The sequence below is a fragment of the Urocampus carinirostris genome, chromosome 3 (assembly GCF_059441175.1).
Source record: "Urocampus carinirostris isolate Australia breed hairy pipefish chromosome 3, RoL_Ucar_1.0, whole genome shotgun sequence".
NCBI classification, from domain to species: Eukaryota; Metazoa; Chordata; class Actinopteri; order Syngnathiformes; family Syngnathidae; genus Urocampus; species Urocampus carinirostris.
The window spans coordinates 34224584-34246878 of record NC_142351.1 but is presented as its reverse complement, the minus strand read 5'-3'; the positions used below and the strand labels follow the sequence as shown (position 1 = coordinate 34246878).

Here is a 22295-nt window from a genome sequence, read left to right as displayed (position 1 = left end):
TTTGTGTCTGTGTCGGAACTATTCTCAAGAGTGGATAATGTCCCAAAAATTGTAGTTACATTTTCACCATCCAGTTTAACTAAAAGGTTTAAACGCCCTCTCCAGTGACTTTTTTTTTACAAAAGAAGCATACCATTTTTCGAGATGTACAAAATCTGTATTTTCTTGTATTGAAGACAACGGTCTAATGCCATGAGGGTGTGGACGAGTCTGTCCTTTGGGTGGTTGCAAACATGGGAATGAGCCGTGTTTTCTAAAAATTGTAGATCCTGTAGAGCCAATTCCCATGAAGTTATTTAATGTGTATAAATTGCATATGCACGCCCATTTTCTAGGTTTAGAGATGCTTAGGTTGTGTTCTCCAATGCCATGCCCTGTTAAAAGTTTTAACTTCAACTGTTCATTTGATTTTAGAAACTATTACACCGTTCTGTAAAATTAGGACAATATCAATACTGTATATCTGAATGACGAAAGGCGTTGAATGTGTTGTTGGTGTTGTATTGCATTTACTCATTAACTACAGAACAAACCTAGCTTATGTAATTGATGCACGGATGACTTAAAGATCTGAAAATCCTTTTTTTTCTTCAATAAATTCAACAAAGGGATGACTTCAAATCCTCCGCCTAACATGTCTTGGGGCTGCTCAATTTAAGATTTTTTTAAATACAGTGAAAATAAATTAGATTACTTTTGTGGCCGATTTAGTTTGCAGTTGTCAGAGAGACAAAAAATTTTGGTTTGCATACGGCACCTTTCCCCACAAATTTCATAACTTAAGAAAGGACTAATCGTTCCTGAGTTCAAATATGAGTATGAATAGTGGCTAGTCTTCATGAAGCCTATCGTTGGTTGTTGGCCAGTGCAAGGTGCAACCTGCTTCCAGGTAAAAGTCATCGAATTATTAAGTTCATAACCAGTTACCATGAGTAGGGAAGGTAGAATATTTTTCTTTTATCATTTAAAAAAAGCTGTTTTTTTATTTGTCCAGCTGTTTGCACTATATCGTTTTGGTTCCTGAATCGACCCACAATGACATTTTATACTTTGAAATAAGAACATAGTATTAAAGATAAGTCAAATACTGTATTTTCCGGGCTATAAGTTGCAGTTCAATACGTTGGCTTTTCCTAAGACATTAATAATGAAACAATACAACACGTCAAAAATTATAAAAGTCATTTCACAGGTCCTTAAGCCGTGATTATAGTATGTTGGAAAATCATTACATAGATACACGAAAATATTTTGGGATGGACAAACATTTATTTACATACCCTTTATGCCATGCTTTGGTGTAGCTGATCAATTTGCTTTATGTTTGGAACAATTTGTGGCTTTCATCTTAAACAATGCATAATACAGATTTCTTGTACTTGATGAGCATATGAGAAATAAAACGTACTTTTGTCTTTTTGTGCCGTGCTACGTTGTTTTTCAAGCGTGCAGACTAAATACAAGTGTTGTGTTACTTTTCATGCATAGAAAGCTAACAACACCCTTCTGTATCCTGAAAAATATTGTTATCTAGTCTTTTCACTTACCACGAGGATGAAAATCAACATATTTAATGTTTGAGCAGGTGGTGGCACATCATACTTTGAGTATGTTAAGAATAACCCTTGTTTTCTTGTACAGTATACTGAAAACAAGCATCATTTTCTATGTGTGCAAAAAAAACTACATAGTCCAGAAAATAGTATAGTATGTGTCTCTTTGTTCTCTATTGTTTTGTATTTGATATTTTAAGTTTTCCCTGCAAACATATTGTGTTTTTTTGCTAACATATGTATGATTGTAGAGTAGTAAGTGTGGAATTTTGACATACCGAAGAGAAAGGTCATTTTTGTGTAAATGTAGTTTGTGCATTTGTTGTTTCCACATCTAAAAAAACAGGACCAAAACAACGCAGCTGCAAATTTTATAAGGGGGTGAATCAATTTGCTTTGCTTTTTAAAGGGACATATTGTATTATTGGGTGCCTCCTAGTGGCAAAAAGACTTCATTAAAGGTGGGTGCGGCGTTAACACTACTACGTATGTGTTAACAATGCCCAACTGTGTTTTTTTGTTTCCATTTGTTAGTTTAGCATGAAAATGGTGAGAGTAAGAAGAGGTCTGCTTCATCTACACTTCAAACGCCAACCCAAACCCAAGAAAGATGTATAATAAGGGTTTTTATCGAGTGTGTCAAAGAAATGCATGTACTTGCATGCCCTTCACAAACGAGGCTGCAATGATTACACAAGCCAAGAGATTGCAGCAGCTAGTAAAAAAGTTACAAATTCCATTTAGTTACTTGAAAAAAACTAAGATTGAGTAAGCAAAAATACATGAACTATTATATAAACGTGTATTTTTTAATACTCGCAGGTCAAAAAATATGTACACTGCCGTTTGCTCCCTTCACGATTTCTTAGTTTGTTTGTTTTTTTGCATTTTCATCAGTCACAAATGTTTCAGGTCGTCAACCAAATTTTAATCTCACACAGAAAAAAACTAAGGAAATAAAAAAACACAGTTTTGGAATCTTGGATCTATTTATTTGGACACAAAAAAAAAATATCTAGCCCTATGTAAAAAACTAATTGCGCCCTGAACCCGAGCGAGCTAGGCCACCTTTTGCAGCAATAACAGAAAGCAAAAGTTTATGATAATGAGTCATTCACAACGCTGTGGAGGAATTTTGTCCCACTCCTCTTTGCAAAATTGCTTCAAATTGGAAGGTTTTTGAGCCTAACTCCCCATTTAAGGTCACACCACAGCATGTCAATTGGATATAAATTTGTACTTTGACTTTGCCAATGCAGAACATTCATTTTGATTTGTTTATTAGCCATTCAGAGGTGGACCTGATGTTGTGATTTGTATCGTTGTCCTTCTCCATAATCCAAGAGCGCTTGAGTTTCTTCAGAATCTTTTGGTAACAACAGTTTTCATTCCTCCGTCATCCACAGCAAGTTTTCCTGGTTCTGAGGCAGCAAAGCAGCCCTAGGCCCGCACACTGCGACCACAAAGCTTTATTGTTGGCATCATGTTCATCTCTCATCTCATTAGCTGCACCGCTTATCCTCAGTAGGGTCGCGGGGGTGCTGGAGCCCATCCCAGCAATCATCGGGCAGTGGGCAGGGGACACCCTGAACTGGTTGCCAGCCAATCGCAGGGGCATCATGTTCTTTATGTCAAATACCTGTGCCGTTTTAGGACAGATGTAAAGGGCTGCATACCTTCCAGAAAGTTTCATTTTTGACTTATCAGTCCATCGAATGTTTCTCCAAAAGTCCTGATAGTCAAGATTATTTTTTGGCAAATATGAGATGACTTTGTGTTCTCTTGTGCGGTTTTTGCCAAGGAACTCTCCTATTGATGCCATTTTTGGCCAGGGTCTTTAAAATAGTGAACCCGTGAACAATGACCTTAACTGAAGCCAGTGAGGCCTGCAGTTGCAGTTTATTGAATTATTTTAGAGGATGATTATCCCAGTTTTCTCCATTTGTAGATATTGGCTCTGACAGTGGTTTGCTGGAGCCGTACAGTCTTGGAAATGGCTTTGTGACCATTGCAGGACTGATGGATTTAAATAACTTTTTTTCCAATTTTCTCTGGATTTTTTCGGGATCTGGGCATGTCAATTGTGTTCTTGAAGTTTTGTAGCCTACTTTACTTTGTTTAACAGATTAAAAATAAGTGATTTCTTGATTCAACACAGGTGGTGGCAATCAATTTTGGTTGTGATCTCTCTGGAATTAAACTCAGCTTTCCCAAAACTGTGGTTAGTCACAGTGATTTAGCAAGTAGGGGCAATTACTTTTTCACATAGGGCCAGATAGGCCTAGACCTGCCATGATTGTCTGCCATCTTGCTGATAAGGGCACCCCAAAATTCAAAAATCTAATGAAAGTTTGTGCAAGAATAATGAGACGATAAATAGTGCGGTCTTTGAGTCTCCATATTTTCTATCCTTTAATGTGCTTTGTACCACTTGTTCTCATTTGCACTGCACAATACAGCGAGATCTAGTTGTCAAATATTACACTGTGTACTTTTGGGTTGTGAATTAAATCAATATCAGAGGTAAATGCAACAGTTTCATGTTTGCTCCATTCATCCAATGTTTTATAAAATCTGCTTGCAGTGTTTTATCAGTCAAACACAACATTTTCATAGTGTCCCATTTCAGTAGCAAATCATTATCCATGAATCAAAATCTTCATCAAGATTGGCTTCTGTTTTAAGTGACCAATTTGGCCTTTAACAATTTTTTTAAGTAATTAAGTGACCAAACCCCCTCATTCCAACCCTTAATGCCAAGTTCCAAGCATGGAGGAAATGGCTACCAATGTCTTAGGTATGACTCCGCCAAGGATCCAACCTGTGACCTCCCAGTCTCAGGGCAGGCGCTCAACCCTAAGATCACCGAGCTGGCAGGTCTTTTTTCCTACTTGTGTCCAGGCCAGCTTCTTTCTCCACAAGAAACGTCACCAGTGAAGGACAAGGGCGATGGAGCGTAGAGGTCCGAATCCGTATCGGACTCTCCCTCGGCTAGGAAAGGCCTCACTTTAGCACAGAGCGGAGGCGGAGCTCCTGCATCGATCGCCCCCGTGGATCCTGGCCCAGTACCGGAGCCTGGGAGGAAAGACGCTCCGAAAAAGTCTTCCTTGGCCTGAGAGATGCTGAAACCACTGAAGGAGCGCTCCAGCTCTTCGTGGTCCACAGACGGAATGGAAAGGGACGTATCGCTGCTGGCATTAGCGGCATCCTGGGGACGGCGCCTTTGCCGCCGGTGGCGTTTCCTGCTCAGGGAGCCGCTTTCCTGGCTAGAGCGGTCGTGGAGTGGGGCTGGCGGAGGCGGTAGGCGAAATAGTATTGGGGAGTCGCCTGCCCCGACGGGCGAAGGCGTGTTGGCAACGCTGCTGTTCCAGGCCGGCTGGTTGACGGGATGTTGCAATTGGTGCTGCCACGAGGTAGACGGACGGCTGTGACTAAAGGACGGGGAACCAACAGATTCTGATAAAGGCTCTTTCCGCTCCAACGACCCGTCAGTGTCCTTTGGTTCTGTTTTCTTGTCCATTCTCTGCTTTTTCTTGCTCTCCTCCACGCTGTGGTAAGGAGGCGCCGGATAGAGTTCTTTGGAGTTAAAAAAGGCGTCCGTCTCTGAACGAGTGATTCCCATGCGCTGAATATACGCATGGACCAGAAAATCTAGTTTCCTGTCCATGCAAACCACCTGCCGGCACACAGAAACAGGCCCAGTGATGGGAAAAAATGACTGGAGACCATCCATGAGCTCACCTGTTTTTCAACTTTTACCAGACGTCCCATCATACTCGGGTCCTCTGCTGATTCAGCTTCACCCTTGGAACCCTTGCCCACTATTTGGTCAACTCTAACATCAGAAAAGGGTTCTTCTCAGGTTACAAATACACAGCGTATGACATCAAGTAACATAAGAGGTAACTTGTGTGTTTTCTGGTCTTTAAAATACTCTTATCTCAAAATTAGATGTTTTGGTTAAAAATGAAATACTATTGAATATACTGTAAATTCAAAGTTATCTTTATCGTCATTAACATAAAGTGCCAATGAAATGTTCTATGCAGCTTTAGAATACAGTTTTTACAAAGAAAGTTCATAACAGGATATATATATATATATATATATATATATATATATATATATATATATATATATATATATATATATATATATATATATATATATATATATATATATATATGTATACAAGTTGGTAATGCTTTGGTCCTTCCAGATGGAACGGGACACAAGAAAGTGGCCATGTCACTCGGGTCAGGGTGACACAACACACTCTTCTGTTCAACAGCAGGGCCCGACAGCTTTCGCTGGTTTAGCCCTGCCGCATCATACAGGTGCCCTGCCCATCTCTTAGTACGCGTCTAAACAACCCACTATCCTTTCAAAACACCTATCCACCCATTCCTATCACCAACAAGAGCTATAGCTTCCACTACATTTAGACCTCTTTCCTCCAGGTTTTACTCTTTATAGAAAACTTATTCCCAACCTTTGAACGATAATATACATAGATGTTAAGAGATGCTAAAAACGCCTAAAAGTTACCACATTAAACATAATAAAGATAGTTTTGAGTGTTACTTTCTTCATCATTTTACACAGAAAATCCCCCACAAGTCACCTCACAAAAGTACATGTTGACTTCTCTGTGGTAAATGTATGAAAACATTCACTTTGATGTTGTCATGCTGACAATCAATAAACAGAAAAGGTATTTTCAAACTACAGTGGAACCTCTTCAGTCGGATTCCCCGAGTGTTGTGGATTTTTTTTTTTTTAATTTAAGTTCTTCTTTTAGAAAACATGCACTCCTTAATTAGAATTAGAATTAGAATAACAAAAAAAAACAATGCATCATTAGCTTTTCTGTAGTATGACTACTATGAATGTTAAAATTAATGTTTTTTTTAAACATAGAGCGTCAACAGCAATGCCGAATAAATGAATGCAACTTTGAGGTTCCACTGCACAATAAATGAAGTTAGCATTTCCAAAAGAATCACGTTGTGATCTGAGATGTTCTCTGAGTGAATACATGCATGACAAATGTGGCACAAGGTTGTCAAGTTGCACTTGGATCGTGATGAGTAGAAGAACCCAGTCTTGGCACATAACACCATGCATGCAACATGTTCTCACAAAAATTTCCGAGTAAATTATGAAAAAAAAAATATATATATAAAATGACTGCTCTCTGAAAAAAAATATATTCCAGTAGGCAAGGTAAAGCTTCACAAGAAAACACTATTGAAATAAACAACAATACTTTTGAGTCTACTACTTTATAAGTACAGTGGCCCCTTTTTAAACGAGCTACTCTAGATACGAGATATTTTTGACATACGAGAAAAATGCCAAGTTACGAGAATTTCCAGACGCTACCACTAGAGGGCGGAGTGATCAACCGCTTACCACCAGCAATGGCTCGTCCCAGTCAGCTCATTCTTTTCATGCAATAGTTGTGTTTTTTGTTTCTTTTGTATCATTTCTGTATCACTACTATCATGCTACTTCACTCCTCCCGCACCTCTCTCATTCATTCCTTCACCACCACACATACACCTCCATTGGGGGGTTTGTTTGCATACTCTTATTTATCTTTTCACGCTATTTTTATGTTCAATTACAATTTGGATATGTTTTAGTGATCAGAGAGACATGTATTATAGCTATTTAGAGTAACTTTTGGTGATTTTGGGAGGCAGGGAACAAATTAATTGTTTTCCAGTTATTTCTTATGGGGAAAATTTGTTCGAGATACAAGAAACTGTAGATATGAGCTCAATCCGGGAGCGAATCATTCTCACATATAGAGGGGCCACTGTATTTTTATATTTACGCATTTATTTGTTTTAAAGGCTGAAAATTAACATTTTACTGTTTTTGCAAACCATCTAAAATTTACAGTGTTAAAACGTTTCAAATAAAACCATTTGTACAAGGAAATGTGAGAACATGCCCCTGCACTTTGTTTTTTTTTTTTTGTGCCATCATGCATCTTCCACTTTTCGCCGTGACAGTGGGGAGCTTTTGCCATTTGTTTGTTCTTAGACACCAAGCAAAAGATCCCATTTGAGCAATGCCACAGTCAGATGACTTTTATTTCTTATATGTTTATCTGTATTCTCTATCAGAATCAAATCTAAAAGTGGCTTGGTCTCAAAAGGGGGTCTTTTATGTCAAAACTATTAGGCTAATGTCCCTGATTTAACATTTAAGAGACAATTTAGCGGATACAAAAGTCTCTAGACCTAACCTAGAACCATCAGTGGACTTCTTATGGCGAGGTGTTGATGGGGGAGGAGCCCCAACAATCATATCTATCCTGCCAAGGCACACATAGATGATATGAGTGCAATCCATTACCAAACCCATGGTGGAAATCCTTATTTTTGGTATGTTCCTGACACAAAAATACAAATACAAGTTTGCACAAGAAAGGCTGGCATTGGCCTAAACCATAACTTATATGTAATTTCATTTTAAAATTCAATGAACCAAAATTTGAAATTTGTTAATATGTCGGGCTGATCGATTCCTAGCCTTACAGCAAGGTATTAATATTTTTGTAGATATTTTAGAATAGGATATATATATATATATATATATATATATATATATATATATATATATATATATATATATATGAATTAAAAAAACGAAAACATTTCGTATTAAAGCACCGATGTTTTGGGCACTTCGTATCAATATAACAGTAGTTTAGCGCTCCCATTGGTAATGGTCCAAAAAATGTGATAGTGAACATCCCCCAATAGTTCTATTATTATTATTATTATCTCCCAAGGAGACAACCTAACAATGCATAATTGGGAAACATTTCTAACAGGGTGAGGGTTAGTGTGGGTACATACATGTTTTCCTTTTGAAGCACAGTATAGTGAAAGCACTTTATAGGGATGCAAGGATAACTAATACAAAGTATTGGTATTTGCACTAGCCGTTTAAATTTATAAGTACTTGCAACAGGAGCCAGTACAATACATTCTAAAACATTTAAAACTGCCTTCAGCAATGCATTAAATAAATCCAATATTAAGGAAAACCTTTATCTTATGATTTGAAAAGATTATTTAAACAAATCTGCCAATTTTTGGTGAGGGAATTTCATATATTAGCAGGATCAGTACCAGGCACTATATGGATTTACAGTAAGTTTTGATTTAAAGAAATTAAAAAAAAAATTGGTACAGTTCTTTAAAGATTCGCAATGGACAGAAACATACCATTTTTGATGTGTTGGAGTCAGTGATTCTAATTAGTGAATTGCACTTTTACAGTGTCACAAATGTTAAGAAGTGAATACATCACATGTCAATAATGAACCAGGCACAATGGCTCATGCATTCATGTGTGTATACGCAAACATAGCAAATTTCAACTCAAATTTTTGAAAAGTTTGATTACAGAGGCTGAAAGAGTTCACTTTTATACAATGCATTTTGTATTCCAAGTGATTCGCATTCTTTATGAAGACATACAGCTTTTGTAACATGAAAATATATAATTTGGTTGGCAATGTCCAACAAAGGTGTGCTTGCCTGGATTGCAGGTTCTTGATGCGGGTCAGCATGTCCAAGTGACCTGCAGAGTACTGCTCGATCACATCCATCACATCGTATGGTCGAAGGCTCTCTTTGAATCTTCTTTTTGAAACCAGGAATGTCATTATGCTAAAGATAAACATGTTTCATTTCACTGAAAGCATCCAAAAGGTATCTAAATTAATTGGTTATAAAATAGTTGGCTATGAATATGATTGAGCGATTAGTTTTATACAGAGGTGGGTTGTAACGGAGTACATTAACTTGTTTTGCGGTACATTTACTCCGTTACATTTACTTGAGTAAGTTTTGGGAAATGTTGTACCTTGTACGCTACATTAGAAGTTGTTACTACTACTTTATAAATCCCCTCCACGTAAGTACACATCTGTCTAAGGCGCATTTATTTTGACGCAAAACTCCTCCAGGCTCAAACGTAGCAGCCTCGTCACGTGACCATATTCAACTTCTGTGGGGAGGAAAAGTTTTTCACGGATGAAAGAGATCAAAAATGTTGCTTAGCAATACAGACTATGAAAACACAGAAGAAGAGGAGCACCCCCTACAATTTGCTATGTCTCCTTTGTTTGGCTAAACAAATGGAGATTTCTGCATTCAAGAATTCAACCTTGAACTTGAAGAAACACGTAGCAGTTCAAATTTCAATTTTACTTTGGTTTTATTTGCAATTTTTACTTGCTTGTTTTATTGTTGTTTGATATCTGGTTTACAGCAAACGCTCCTGAAAAGTGCTACAAAGTAAAATGTATTATTATTATTGTCCTCAACTATCCAGCGTCTTTGATTTAACCTTCCTGTTTTAACAATTATTTTTACATTAAAAACGTATATAAAACGAAACCAATTTCGTTGTCACAATATGTTAACCCATTTTGTAACAATGACAATAAAGGTATATTCTATTCTATTCTATTCTATTCTAGAAAGGCTTTTCTACTGTGCTGTATGCGCAGTTCATATAAATTTAGCCACACACGCACACACATGTGCTTAATTTATTTATTTGATTTATATATTTTTTTATTAAAGCACTTGAATTTACAATGATTATTTTAATCTACTTTTGAATTAAATGTGTATTTTGTTGATTAGACTTTGATAATTTCATGATCTGATTGGTTGTTTTAAAAAATCAATAACTACGACGTTGCTACAGTTACCGTATTTTCCGCACTATAGGGCGCACCGGGTTATAGGGCGCACCCCCAAAAAATAGTTTTTGGTCCTATATCTTCCATAGATAAGGCGCACCGGATTATAAGGCGCTACAATGGGAACGTCGACAAAACAGTCAGATGATTCAGTCAAACTGATTACCCCCTTAACATTCCCAAAGCTAGCAAAGAAGCAAATACGTGTCGTAGACACGTGCGGATGCGGTGTCCATACGATGTCACTTAAATGCGTCATTTCAAATATCATTCGGAAGGTTGAAGTCTTGGGATTCAAGAAATGCCAAACATTTCTATGTTTCTATTTTCTTTTTCGCTCACAACTTTACTGTGCATATGACAATAAACACTTGGAATTGAGTTTCATTCACTCAACTCATCACAGCAACACCAAGATCGTTCTAAAACAAGATACCGGGAAAATATAAAGCCGCATAACTCACCTAAGTTCTCACGTTCAATAATGATACGCAATCATGGTCTTCTTACAACCGTAAGTGAAGTAAATCCAGGAGAGTAGAATATTTACAAATACAGACTAATGAAACATGTTTCTTTATGGCGTACTTTAGCAAGCTTGCTACGCCATTGCTAAACTCGGCCGATTGCAGGGTTTGTTTTGGCCATCTAGCCAATCCGAGGCTCCGAATAACTTCAGCCAATAGCGATCGATTTAACGGATGATTGACACATTGGTTAGCCAATGAAACGCCGGTATATAAATCCCAGCATACACCGCGGACTTGCTATGCCATTGCTAAACTCCGCCGATTGCAGGGTTTGTTTTGGCCATCTAGCCAATCCGAGGCTCCGAATAACTTCAGCCAATAGTGATCGATTCAAATGATGATTGACACATTGGTTAGCCAATGAAACGCCGGTATATAAATCCCAGCATACACCGCGGACTACTCCACGTTCGGGGTAAAATCGAGTCGGCGGCTGTTGAGTAAGTTGCGAGACCTTGCGAATTTAATATTGAGCCAGATATAAGGCGCACTGTGTTATAAGGAGCATGGTCAGCTTTTGAAAAAAATTAAGACTTTTAGGTGCGCCTTATAGTGCGGAAAATACGGTACTCAGTACTTGTGTAGCTTTTACACCAAGTACTTTTTTACTTTTAATCAAGTAAGCATTTGGATGTCTACTTTTACTTTTACTTGAGTAATATTATTCTGAAGTAACAGTACTTTTACTTGAGTAAGATTTTTGGCTACTCTACCCACCTCTGGAATTATATTGCACAGATTAGCAGACATAAAAAAGTAGGCCTTACCAAATAGCTCGTATTGCAACCCTTAAACCTGGCGGCAATTCTGGAGCGAGTAACTCACAGTGACAACTTTTGTCATCGCCAACATCCTCTCCCAAAAAACTCGCCTCTACATGACAAAGAAAAGGCACTTTTATATATAATAGATAAATAAATAATTCAAAATTGGCTTGCGCACAACCTGCGTGGTAGAAAGAAGCAAAGCAAAGCTAGTGCATCCTTTGTGAGCAATATTTGTTGACTTTTGGAACAGAACAAAAATCAGTGCTGAATCAAAAGATGGTGACAAGAGTTCCGATCCAGGTGCCGTTTAAACAGATTTGACGGAAGTCGGGTAAAGGTCTCGTGACGAAATTGAAAAGATTAGCAGTGAATCAGGAAAGTAAAGACGCCACATGCAAAAATGGCCAATCGGGCAATTTGGAGGCATGTTTTCCTTTCATTTAGACACCACTTGACTTGAACCAAATGTTAACTTATCAACTTTACCTGGACTAATTGACTATTTTCTGGGAAGTTTCACATTCTAGAGTAAACCTAAAGAAAATAAATAAGACAATTGGGTTCATGTCAAGTGAAAAATAAATCTCTTGCAGATTTGATAATGCATGCTTTTTAAATAGATTAAGCTTGTCTGGATGACAACCAGCATATAAGCCAATCAAAAGTACCCTGATGTCTTACTTATTAAACCTTCAATTGCTGCAAGAAAGACAAAAAGGGAAAGAAAAGGGAAATGCATTTGTTATAAATTCTAGTGAAAAAAAAATCAATGATTCAGTAATACAGCGACATCTAGTGGTTAAATATTACACAGTGTCCCTTTAAGCGGTAAAACCAAATCAATATCAGAGATAAATGCAATCATTTTTTGCTCCATTTGTGCAATCTACTATAAATCACAGTCAAAATAGTAAAGACTTATGATTGTGTCCCTTGTCAGTAGAAAGTGTCACTTTAACTTTCACATTAAGGCCTCAGATTATCATCTTGAGGGCTCCGATCGGCCAATGGGCTACGAATTTGAGATCCCTGGCTTAAAATGGTTTCTTTATTTGCATTACAGATTAAACAGTTTGTCTGAGCTGAAGCTGGGTCTTTTTTGTTTAGAGCATTTTGGTCCGTTTTGTGTATGCTGCAGACTACAGTTTTACTGTGAGTACAAAACGAATATTTTAAAAAGCCTTTGGAAACACAGTACTAAATACTGGGGACAAATGACCACACTGCAACGCCTGCATGATGAGGTGCCTGCTGAACTCAAGATGCTTGGTTAGAAAAACTGTATTGTAATTTCATTAGCAAGCTTTGATTACTTATTGACCCACCACAAATGCCTTCAAGCAGGCCCCTTTCTTTTGTTCCGGGAATGGGCCACTGTCACTGGGCTGAGACCACGATTTAGCATCCAGCTCTTGTTGTCTTATACAGTATGGTTTGTTGAATCGTTAATGTTGGATGTATAAGTCTGTGTCATCTGTCCCAAGTGCCAAGACTATTGTATCGTCTCACTGCCATTGAAACATTAACATCCAGGGGTAGAGTCAATAATAACGGTTTTGAAAATAGTTCGATGATAACTTTAGCTTTTTCTTGTAACAATTCAAAAGGCATCAATTCGTTAACTACCGTAAATTCAAGACAAAATACCAACTTATTCCCATCAGTAACTGACGTGATGCACTGTTGGAGTTTGTTTTAAACCAGGAATTACAGATTAAAACTAAAACAAACTATACAATCTCCAGTCAAGAGGTAAGATCTAAAGCCGAAATTCAAGTCCGACCCGAATTTTGGTCCAGGTCGGGCCTGAATAGTCGATCATTAAGTTCCGCTTGGACCGGGTTTCTCTCTCGTTGACTTTTCTAAATATATATATATATATATATATATATATATATATATATATATATATATATATACACAGTATATGTTTATTAACATACATACCGAATGTAGGTGGGGTTACTAAACCAATAAAATGGACGGTCTTAAAATATTCCTGTCAACTTCAAAATAGAAATCTGTCAATGATGGTAATTTGAAGGTTAATTTAAGCTAAAATGTTAATATTGTCTCATTTAACTTAGATTTCGCTGCAAAAGACAGGCTTAAATTTGTTATCATAAATACAGCAAAGCAATAAGTATTGGTACCGATTGCCTCCCTGCTTGGCGCTCGGCATTAGGGGTGGGAATTGGGAGGTTTGGTCACCTAATGACTCCCAACACATCAGTTGGATTCAAATGGACCCTTTTGAATCTCATAGTAAGAATGTGGATACCATTAAAAACTGAAGCACCTCTCCTCCTCCCAAATCCTCACAAATGAATATGACATTAAGGTAAATATATTTCCCTATATCGCTCAGAGTTTTCTACAGGTTTGTCTTTTATTTTGTAAACAAAAAATCGAAACGTTATGTGCACGTAAAGAATAATTTACCTTCCGAGTTTTGGCGTAAGGCGTTACCGCGGACCCGGAAGGAATGTTTAGGCCCTCTGTTCTTCTCTGTGAAGCTCCAGCTTTTTGTGACCTTGCTGGGGCTCGCCTCCGGACCATCTTCTTGTTTTGGGGACTGGTCGTTCACTTTGGCCAATGGAGTCTTGGAAGGACTGGGGAACACCTTGTCCTTCAAGCTCGCCTTACGACTGAAAGGAACAAAGTCATGAGACGGTCACTGGGAGCTTTTGTAAAAATCTTTTTACAAAACAATATAACATTTGATTATAGTTTTTCTCCGCCGTGATTGTTTAAATTTCAACTACTTACCTCATAAGAAACTACAGCAATTGAAGCCATGTCCATTCAAGAAATATTCAGCTGGTCAGGCACGCACCAGGAAGCGACAAGCAAGCATGCATGGGAAGCCAAGTGACATCTTAAAAGATTTTGCTCTGGTGTTTCTATGTGCAAAAATCATGCAATAAAGAAAGAAAGTCATACTCAATATTCAGTGTTAAAAAAAGACCCGAAAAAAAATCACTCAAATAAAAATATGCCGTTGATAAAGGGAGCAAGCAAATACAAAGTTTCGCTTGGAAAAAAAACTAGCTTCAATAAGGCCTAAACAAAGATGTTGTTTAAGTTTGTTTCCTTTTATTTGTAGATAAATCACATTCTGTTTTTTGTTTTGTATGCCCCAATCCACACCTACAGTATAATTCAGTGAAATAGTAGTTTGCAACTGAAGAAAATTGTCCAAAAGACGCAACTGGTTACTGTGCATACCGTATTTTCCGGGGTATAAGACCCACCTAAAAGCCCAAATTCGTCAGAAATGTGAAATTACGCCTTATAATCTTATGCCTTTTGACCAGAAAATATGGAGGATAAAACTGGAAATGCATAACTTCAATTGAATTATAAAACATACGGTAACTGTTCTGTGTTTAAGAAACATATGGAGTGGTCTTAAAGTTCCCTCTTGTGGTTAACATGTTAATTGTTTATGGCTAATAGGAAACATAAAAACAGCGCAGAGCTTTGAGGGCAGCTCAGACGCGACATTTTAAATGACTTTTGTAAATCCTCTTTTATTTTGCTTTTGACAATATTTCTTCATAAACATGAAACGTATTGTGATTACTTCAATGAAGATGTTTTCTGTATGGTATTGTTTTGTACAAAATTATGTAGTATTCTTTTTACAATTTTAGTGGCAAACCAGATGTCATAGTGTTAATTTGTCTTCTATTGAATAAATAATTGAACAAATGTGTATTTATATATTTTGTATGTGACCCTAGCTCTTACTGTACTTTTAGTTCCATTTGATTAATAGAGCAGTGTGCCTCATATATAATATAACTATTTTTAGGGGTTCGTTTTGTAACCTAGTGCGCCGTACAGTGCAGAAATTACGGTAATATGAACAATATAATGTGAATATCACGATCACACAAAAACAAATAGATTAGTTAATAAAAAATAGCATTTTTGTATAATTTGGTGATATATTGAAAATATTTTTTCATGAAGTTGCCTAGGTGGGTAATAAGATGTATAAAACTCCTCCACTGACTCAATCATCACATCTTCAAAAAAAGAAGAAAACAAATTAAAGAAGCTGTGTTGGACGGTGGGATTGGGAGTGAGGTGTAGCAGGTTACTTGCAGTGCAGTAAATAGGTAGTATCTGTGAATAAATATACCTAAAGGTTCTCGGACAGCAACCACAAAGTCTGTCTTTGTGTGCATTCTCAATACTGGAGCAGTAAAGGAGACACAAACAAAGCAGAGGATACAGTGGCGAAAACAGTGCTGTGTGATAGCTAAAATATGACACTTTATTGCAATGAGCATATCTGCACAATTACACTTCAATGCTGCCAGTCACAATAAAGTGTTGATGCCACGTCACTGGGCATATCTTCTTAAAATAAATAAATATATAAACGAGCAAAGCATCAAAAAGTGTTTTAAAAACACTTTTTTTCAATTATTGCTGTCAAATCAGCTTTGTGATGGAATGTATTAGGAAGCTGTGAGCGATCATCCCTCAGCATCACATATGCAAATGCGGCATGGCGATTTTTGAAGAAGGTGTTTAGAATACGCAGCCATACCCTTTGCTGCTAAAAAATCACCCCAGAGAACACACACAACACACGCACACAATCCCTGCCAAGAAAAGTGGCTCAGCAACAGGTAAAAGCAGAGTTGAAAAGGAGGAGAAGATATCGGAATCAATCGTATTACAGACCTGGGAGAAGTTTCGGATTGGGACTCCTTCCTGTGAACAAAACACCAACAGTTCTCAAACACTAGTCCAAAAAAAGTGGAGCTGAAATGTTCATTTATTTCATTCATACAATTAACCTCTGTTCACCTTTGCGGTTTTCCTGACTACTTGAGTCAGCTAGGGGTCAAAAATACACGGGAATAGCCAAAATTGAGGGAAAAGTTACACTGAAGAGTACGTATATACTGTACATGCACATGGACACGCGCGCACACAAATAAAAGAGTGATGTTGCTATGATGAATGGACCCGGATCAGATGCACTGAGGTCCCAAAACAAAAATCGCATAATTGACAAAAGGTGTAATTACTTCACTTGGATTTGGGAATATGAACACATTGGAATCAAAAGTTATACCCTAATTGACTACCCTCCAGGTATCACACACAAGCTCAAAAAATCTCATAAAAATAATAAATAAATGATAGTATAAATGACCTTTTAACAGGGATGTCCAACACCACATTTCAGACCAATACTCAACTCTTTATTAGTAATTAATACCAGAAAATAATACCACCAGTACATATTATCATATTATCAAACCTTTTTGACTTCTGTAACATACTGTATAGTTTATACTAAAAAAAATCTCTTGATATATTACTAATCTTGAGTATATTTATCTAAAATATGTATAGTTTATAACTTCTTTTAATTTATATAATCAGGGATATTTTTAGGTTATCTAAATCATTCTATCTATCTATCTATCTATCTATCTATCTATCTATCTATCTATCTATCTATCTATCTATCTATCTATCTATCTATCTATCTATCTATCTATCTATCTATCTATCTATCTATCTATCCTGGTCATATCCCTCGAGCGGGGTGACCGACCGCAAGACAAACATACACAAAAACAAAGAAAAGAAAAAAAGAAAAAGAAAAAGTAAGTGGAAAGGACATTAAAAAAGGGGGAAAAGTACCAAAAAAACACACACAAAAAAATTTTGTGACCATGGCCAACCGAATTGCCCAAACACCCAAACAAGTTAAGCACCTCGGCACCCAAGTCTTTCGTCCCTCCAGATGAAACGGGACAAAAGAAAGTCAGGGTCACACAACACACTCTTTTGTTCTACAGCAGGGCCCGACAGCTTTCGCTGGTTTACCCCTGCTGCATCATTCCTCAACCTCCATGGCTCCATGCCCGTACAAACTGTCGTATTTTCCCGTACAAAAAACTGAAAAACTCTTGCAAAAACACTACCTCATACGAACGTAAATGGTACTCATATCTATGTTTCTTGCACAATGTTGACTGCACTGTGTTTACTGTTCACCTTGCACAATGTTGACTATCTTTTTTTGCACTATGATGACTATTTTTGCACAAGATGCATATGTTGACCATTTTTTGCACTATGATGACTATTTTTGCACCAAATGCATATTGCACAAACCCTACGATACCAAACTGTATGTAACATCCTATATGCCGACATTTCTTGGGTAAATTTTGTGTAAATTATAACTATAACCTTATCCTCCTTGTTTTATAACCTTATCTTCTCTGTTCCTTTATCTTCTTGGTTTTTTTACCTCACTGTGAATGTGTAAAACTGGAATGTCATGCCCAATTTCGTTGTCACAATATGTTTACCCATTTTGTAAAAATGACAATAAAGGTATATTCTATTCTATTCTAAAATACTAAATAATCGTACACCATATTTTTTTTTAGAATGATGCATGATGGGAAATCCCCAGGCGGCAGACGCATGCACACAGTAGCATCAAACCGCTCGCTTCGTTTGCAACGAAAAAAAAACGATACCGAGATAGAGGCCTCCACAGCGAACTCCTTTGACTTGATTGATTTGCCGTTTCGTGATAGTCGGTGTATACCGGATGGTACCCATCATTGACAAATTTGTGTTTTCCCGTATAGCTTTCCTTGTACGTCGTACTGGTCTTAAAATGCATAAAAAACGTACTTTGTACGGCAAAACCGTACAGGTTGAAAGGTATGCAGGTGCCCTGCCCATCCCTTAGAACGCGTCTAGACATCCCACTATCCTTTTACAACACCTCTCCACTCATTCCTATCACTAACAAGAGCTCTAGCTTCCACTAATTTTACACAATGGCTCTTCATTGTACAAGAATACTGGACCTTGAAGTTATGGATTCCCTTTAAATGATTATTGTCTGCTCTGTAGAGAAACTACTGTTGAATATTTGGTGGAAAATTATGCTTACTTGCTTTGTTTACTAATAATACAGATTCACATTAAGTTTCACGATATTAAAAAAGGGAAAAAAAGAACTGTTTGCATGTTCTTTATACCCAGGGTGACACACAATCTTAGTTGTTTTCTTCTGGATCAAAATACACATTTCTATATTGTGCTTATATGTATTTCCTCAAACTTCTGTAAGATAAACTGGATAAGCCAAAAGGAATGAACTGCACATAATACAAAGTTTAATTGGTCATTGCAAAGTCACTGCAACGTTCTTTGCTGATTTGGATTATATGCTATTTACAGTGGCTTGCGAAACCATTTGTCCACAAGACAATGATCCAAAACATAAAGCAAAAGCTACAATGGAATGGTTCACCAAAAAACAGATCAAGGTGTTAGAAAGGTCAAGTCAAAGTCCAGACCTCAATTCAATTGAGAATCTCTGGAAAGAACTGAAAACTGCTGTTCACAAACGCTTTCCATCCAACCTCAGTGAGCTCAAGCTGTTTTGCAAGGAGGAATGGGCAAAAATATCAGTTGCTCGATGTGCAAAACTGATGGAGACATACCCCAAGCGACTTGAAGCTGTAATCGCAACATAAGGTGGCACTATAAAGTATTAACTCAATGGGGCTGAATAATTTTGCACACCCACTTTTTTGTTTTTCATTTGTTAAAAGAAAGTTTAAAATATCCAATAAAGTGTGTTCCACTTCCTGATTGTGTCCCACTTATTGTTGATGCTTCACAAGAAATTACAGTTTTATATCTTGATATTTGAAGTCTGAAATGTGGCAAAAAGGGGGCCAATTAGTTTCGCAAGCTACTGTATATGGGGTGTCCAGCTAGTATCATAGCTAATAATCACTCCAAGAAACTATTTAACTTCAATTTGATCACTGCCTATCTTTATTTGTATTTTAATGTATTTTGTGGATCTCCCTAAAATAATAACTTTTGTTTTTATACATTTAAATGAGCTATATGGAATTTAGAACTATGATCCTCTGCCGCCACGTCCTGGCTGAAGATCATAATTGCAGCTTTAGTTAGCTCATTTATGATACACGTGCAAGTACGTGCATTTTTGGACGCTCTTGAATAAACTTTTTTCTTTTTTTATCTTTTTGGGGTTTAGGTTGGCATTTTGAATTACCGTACTTGAAGAAGGCCTCTTATTACTTTCACTATTTTAATGTGACTCTTACAAAAAAAAAAAACGGGGACAAGCATAATATCATTCCCCAGAAATTCCTCCCTGCCATAATTCCTCCAACCGTGTTCCGCCCTGAACAGCTCTGATGAGAGTAAGGTAAAAGCAAACAGGCGCATTGGAAAATAAAGTATTAAGGCTCTTTGAACTCAGTTGGACATTGTTAACATATACTTAATAGAGAAAAATTATTTAACTTACAACTTTTTAAGGACACCTCGAAAGACACACCCCACCATTAATGATAGTTTATTCATTATGAAACCATGGTTAAGTGGACATACCTGAATGATCTTCCTTTGAGATTCCTTAACAGGTCCAACTGATTCAGAGGTGGAATTAGTCTAAATGGGAAAAATGAACTTTCGTCACTGAGCGATTTGTGAGAAAAAAATGTACACTGTCCTGCTGGCCAAAGATTGATTTTGCCAGCATGGGCTAATTCTAATCAGTCTGGCAGTTTCACTTTGCACTGCTCATCATGTTTTGCACTTTCATTTACAACTTTGATGGAATAGAATTGTGAGCAGACCAAACAGGCTGCAATATCCTGCTCCTGAAAGGAACAGTAGAATCCCAAGGATATATCCGTACTATCCGCAGTGTACACATTTGACGCTTTATAAATGTGTTTTAAATGCAAATAAATAATTGATTCATTAATGTTGTGAACTGCTTATTTTAGAATTTTTTTTATCATGTCTAGACCTGGATGGTGCATCTACAGTACTCTTTATACATGCTGAATTTGTATCAGGATCATTTGAAAAACAAATTGGCCCATTCCCGACCTCTCTAAAGCACCAAAGTGTTTATAAGGTTTCTTATTGCCTAATAAGGGGAATTGCAACTATTAATAAGGAGAGAAATTGGCGGAGGTTCTTGACAAGTATCAGATCAAGAGACTGTTCATGGTACGTAAGCACTTACTGTGAACTTAGAATTAAAGTTACTGTAACTTTAAATGAATCTACACACACTATTTTACAGCATATCTTGTCATGATTGCTGATTGAGCGCAGCTGCGGCGGCTTAATTGGCGTCAACAGCCCCGACAGCTGATTTGTGGACATATTTAGTAGTTTGCATACACAAACTGGGTCGAACTGATGCTGGCGGTGAGCAGTCTCTTGAGGTAACCTCTGGGAAAGCTCCTGACCTGGATTTTCTGTCGTATGCGGAGCAAAATTTTTGTTCCAAATTAAACTGGCATTTCGAAAATCTCTTGTTTAAAAGTGCTCATATAAAAAGGTACCGCTGTATTGTTACTTTAAGTCATAAAAATCCTCATGGCTTTACAAGGGAACAATTGAATAAATCTTAGCCTACCTGTACATTGGGGTTGCTACTGTCTGCTCATAAAAATCCCAAGTGGATAACAAATCCGTGCGGGAAAGGTTGGTCGCGTAAAACCTCCACGCCGCCTGTAAGAAGAAAATATAGCGACCACGAGATCTGACAAAGTCAAACAGACCAATTCGAAGATCGCTTGGTTTCAGAAGTACCTGGATGAGGCTTGAGGCGGGATTGCGTCTTTTTTCAAAATGTTTCTGCCTGTGCTGCTCTTGGACTTTAAGAGCAAAACCTGAACCAAGGATGCCCTGCACAGAGTCACAGTCTCTTACTTATATGTCTTTTTCTATTCTAGGTGCAAAATTTGGAATCAAATTGATTTAAAATCTATATTATATGTCTGTATAATGTTGACATACTACATAATGTATTTTAAGCTACTTTTGGTTCAAACTAAACTAGTGTATTTAAGCTTGAGTTGAAATAAGTTGGCTTTCACTGAAGTTTTTGGAACGTTTTTCTGTAGTTTTTTTGTATCATTTTTGTAGCACTACTTGTAAAAGAAAATGTAAAAAAAGATAAAAGGGGTTATCAGTGTGCAATGCAAGTAAGTGGAAGTAAGCAGCTTCTCCATGTTGACAATTTTAACTTGCTTCTCTGTGAACTGCTGGCAACCACACTCTGATAACAAAAACAATGGGAAAATACTTCCATCCATCCATTATCTACACCGCTTATCCTCAGTAGGGTCGCTGGGGTGCTGGAGCCCATCCCAGCTACCTTCGGGCAGTGGGCAGGGGACACCCTGAACTGGTTGCCAGCCATTCGCAGGGCACACAGACAGACAGACAACTCACTCCTTCATTCACACTTAGGGACATTTGGACCAGCTAATTAACCTGTCATGCATGTCTTTGGAATGTAGGAGAAAACCGGAGTGCCCGGAGGAAACCCACACAAGCACGGAGAGAAAATGCAAACTCCACACAGGAAGGTTCAATCTCATGACCTCAGAACTGTGCTGCACACGTGCTAACCACTGCTCCACTGTGCGACCCTGGGGATATACTTTATTTAACAAAATAATAATAATAATAATAATTTCCTTGTATTGTCATTCTGTGTAACAATGTACACAGAACGAAATGTCGATTGCATCTGACCCGTTGTAGCGAGCCGATGCAGCCGCAGCCAACAGAGGGCGCCGCCGACCACTTTTTAAAATGAACAAGTGCTGTTATTATTTTTAAGGAACTTAAGTAT

The 22295-nt window shown here is 37.5% G+C and overlaps 1 protein-coding gene across 4 annotated transcripts in view; it reads right to left on the bottom strand.

Moving 5' to 3' along the window:
• Positions 1 to 2345: 2345 nt before the first annotated feature.
• Positions 2346 to 22295, bottom strand: part of kcnq2a (potassium voltage-gated channel, KQT-like subfamily, member 2a) — a 40277-nt gene continuing 20327 nt past the window's right edge. Inside the window, exons 7-17 of one of the 4 annotated variants that reach the window (XM_088331583.1) lie at positions 21245 to 21340; positions 21069 to 21163; positions 20024 to 20083; positions 16289 to 16318; positions 14030 to 14235; positions 12269 to 12286; positions 11588 to 11693; positions 9116 to 9247; positions 7813 to 7881; positions 5295 to 5388; positions 2346 to 5229 (exon numbers count right to left, since the gene is read on the bottom strand). In XM_088331583.1, the coding sequence (XP_088187709.1) occupies positions 4441 to 5229; positions 5295 to 5388; positions 7813 to 7881; positions 9116 to 9247; positions 11588 to 11693; positions 12269 to 12286; positions 14030 to 14235; positions 16289 to 16318; positions 20024 to 20083; positions 21069 to 21163; positions 21245 to 21340 (1695 nt within the window). In that variant the 3' untranslated portion in view covers positions 2346 to 4440. The remainder of the gene's footprint in view (positions 5230 to 5294; positions 5389 to 7812; positions 7882 to 9115; positions 9248 to 11587; positions 11694 to 12268; positions 12287 to 14029; positions 14236 to 16288; positions 16319 to 20023; positions 20084 to 21068; positions 21164 to 21244; positions 21341 to 22295) is intronic. The other 3 variants (XM_088331585.1, XM_088331584.1, XM_088331586.1) reach the window with 3 other exon arrangements.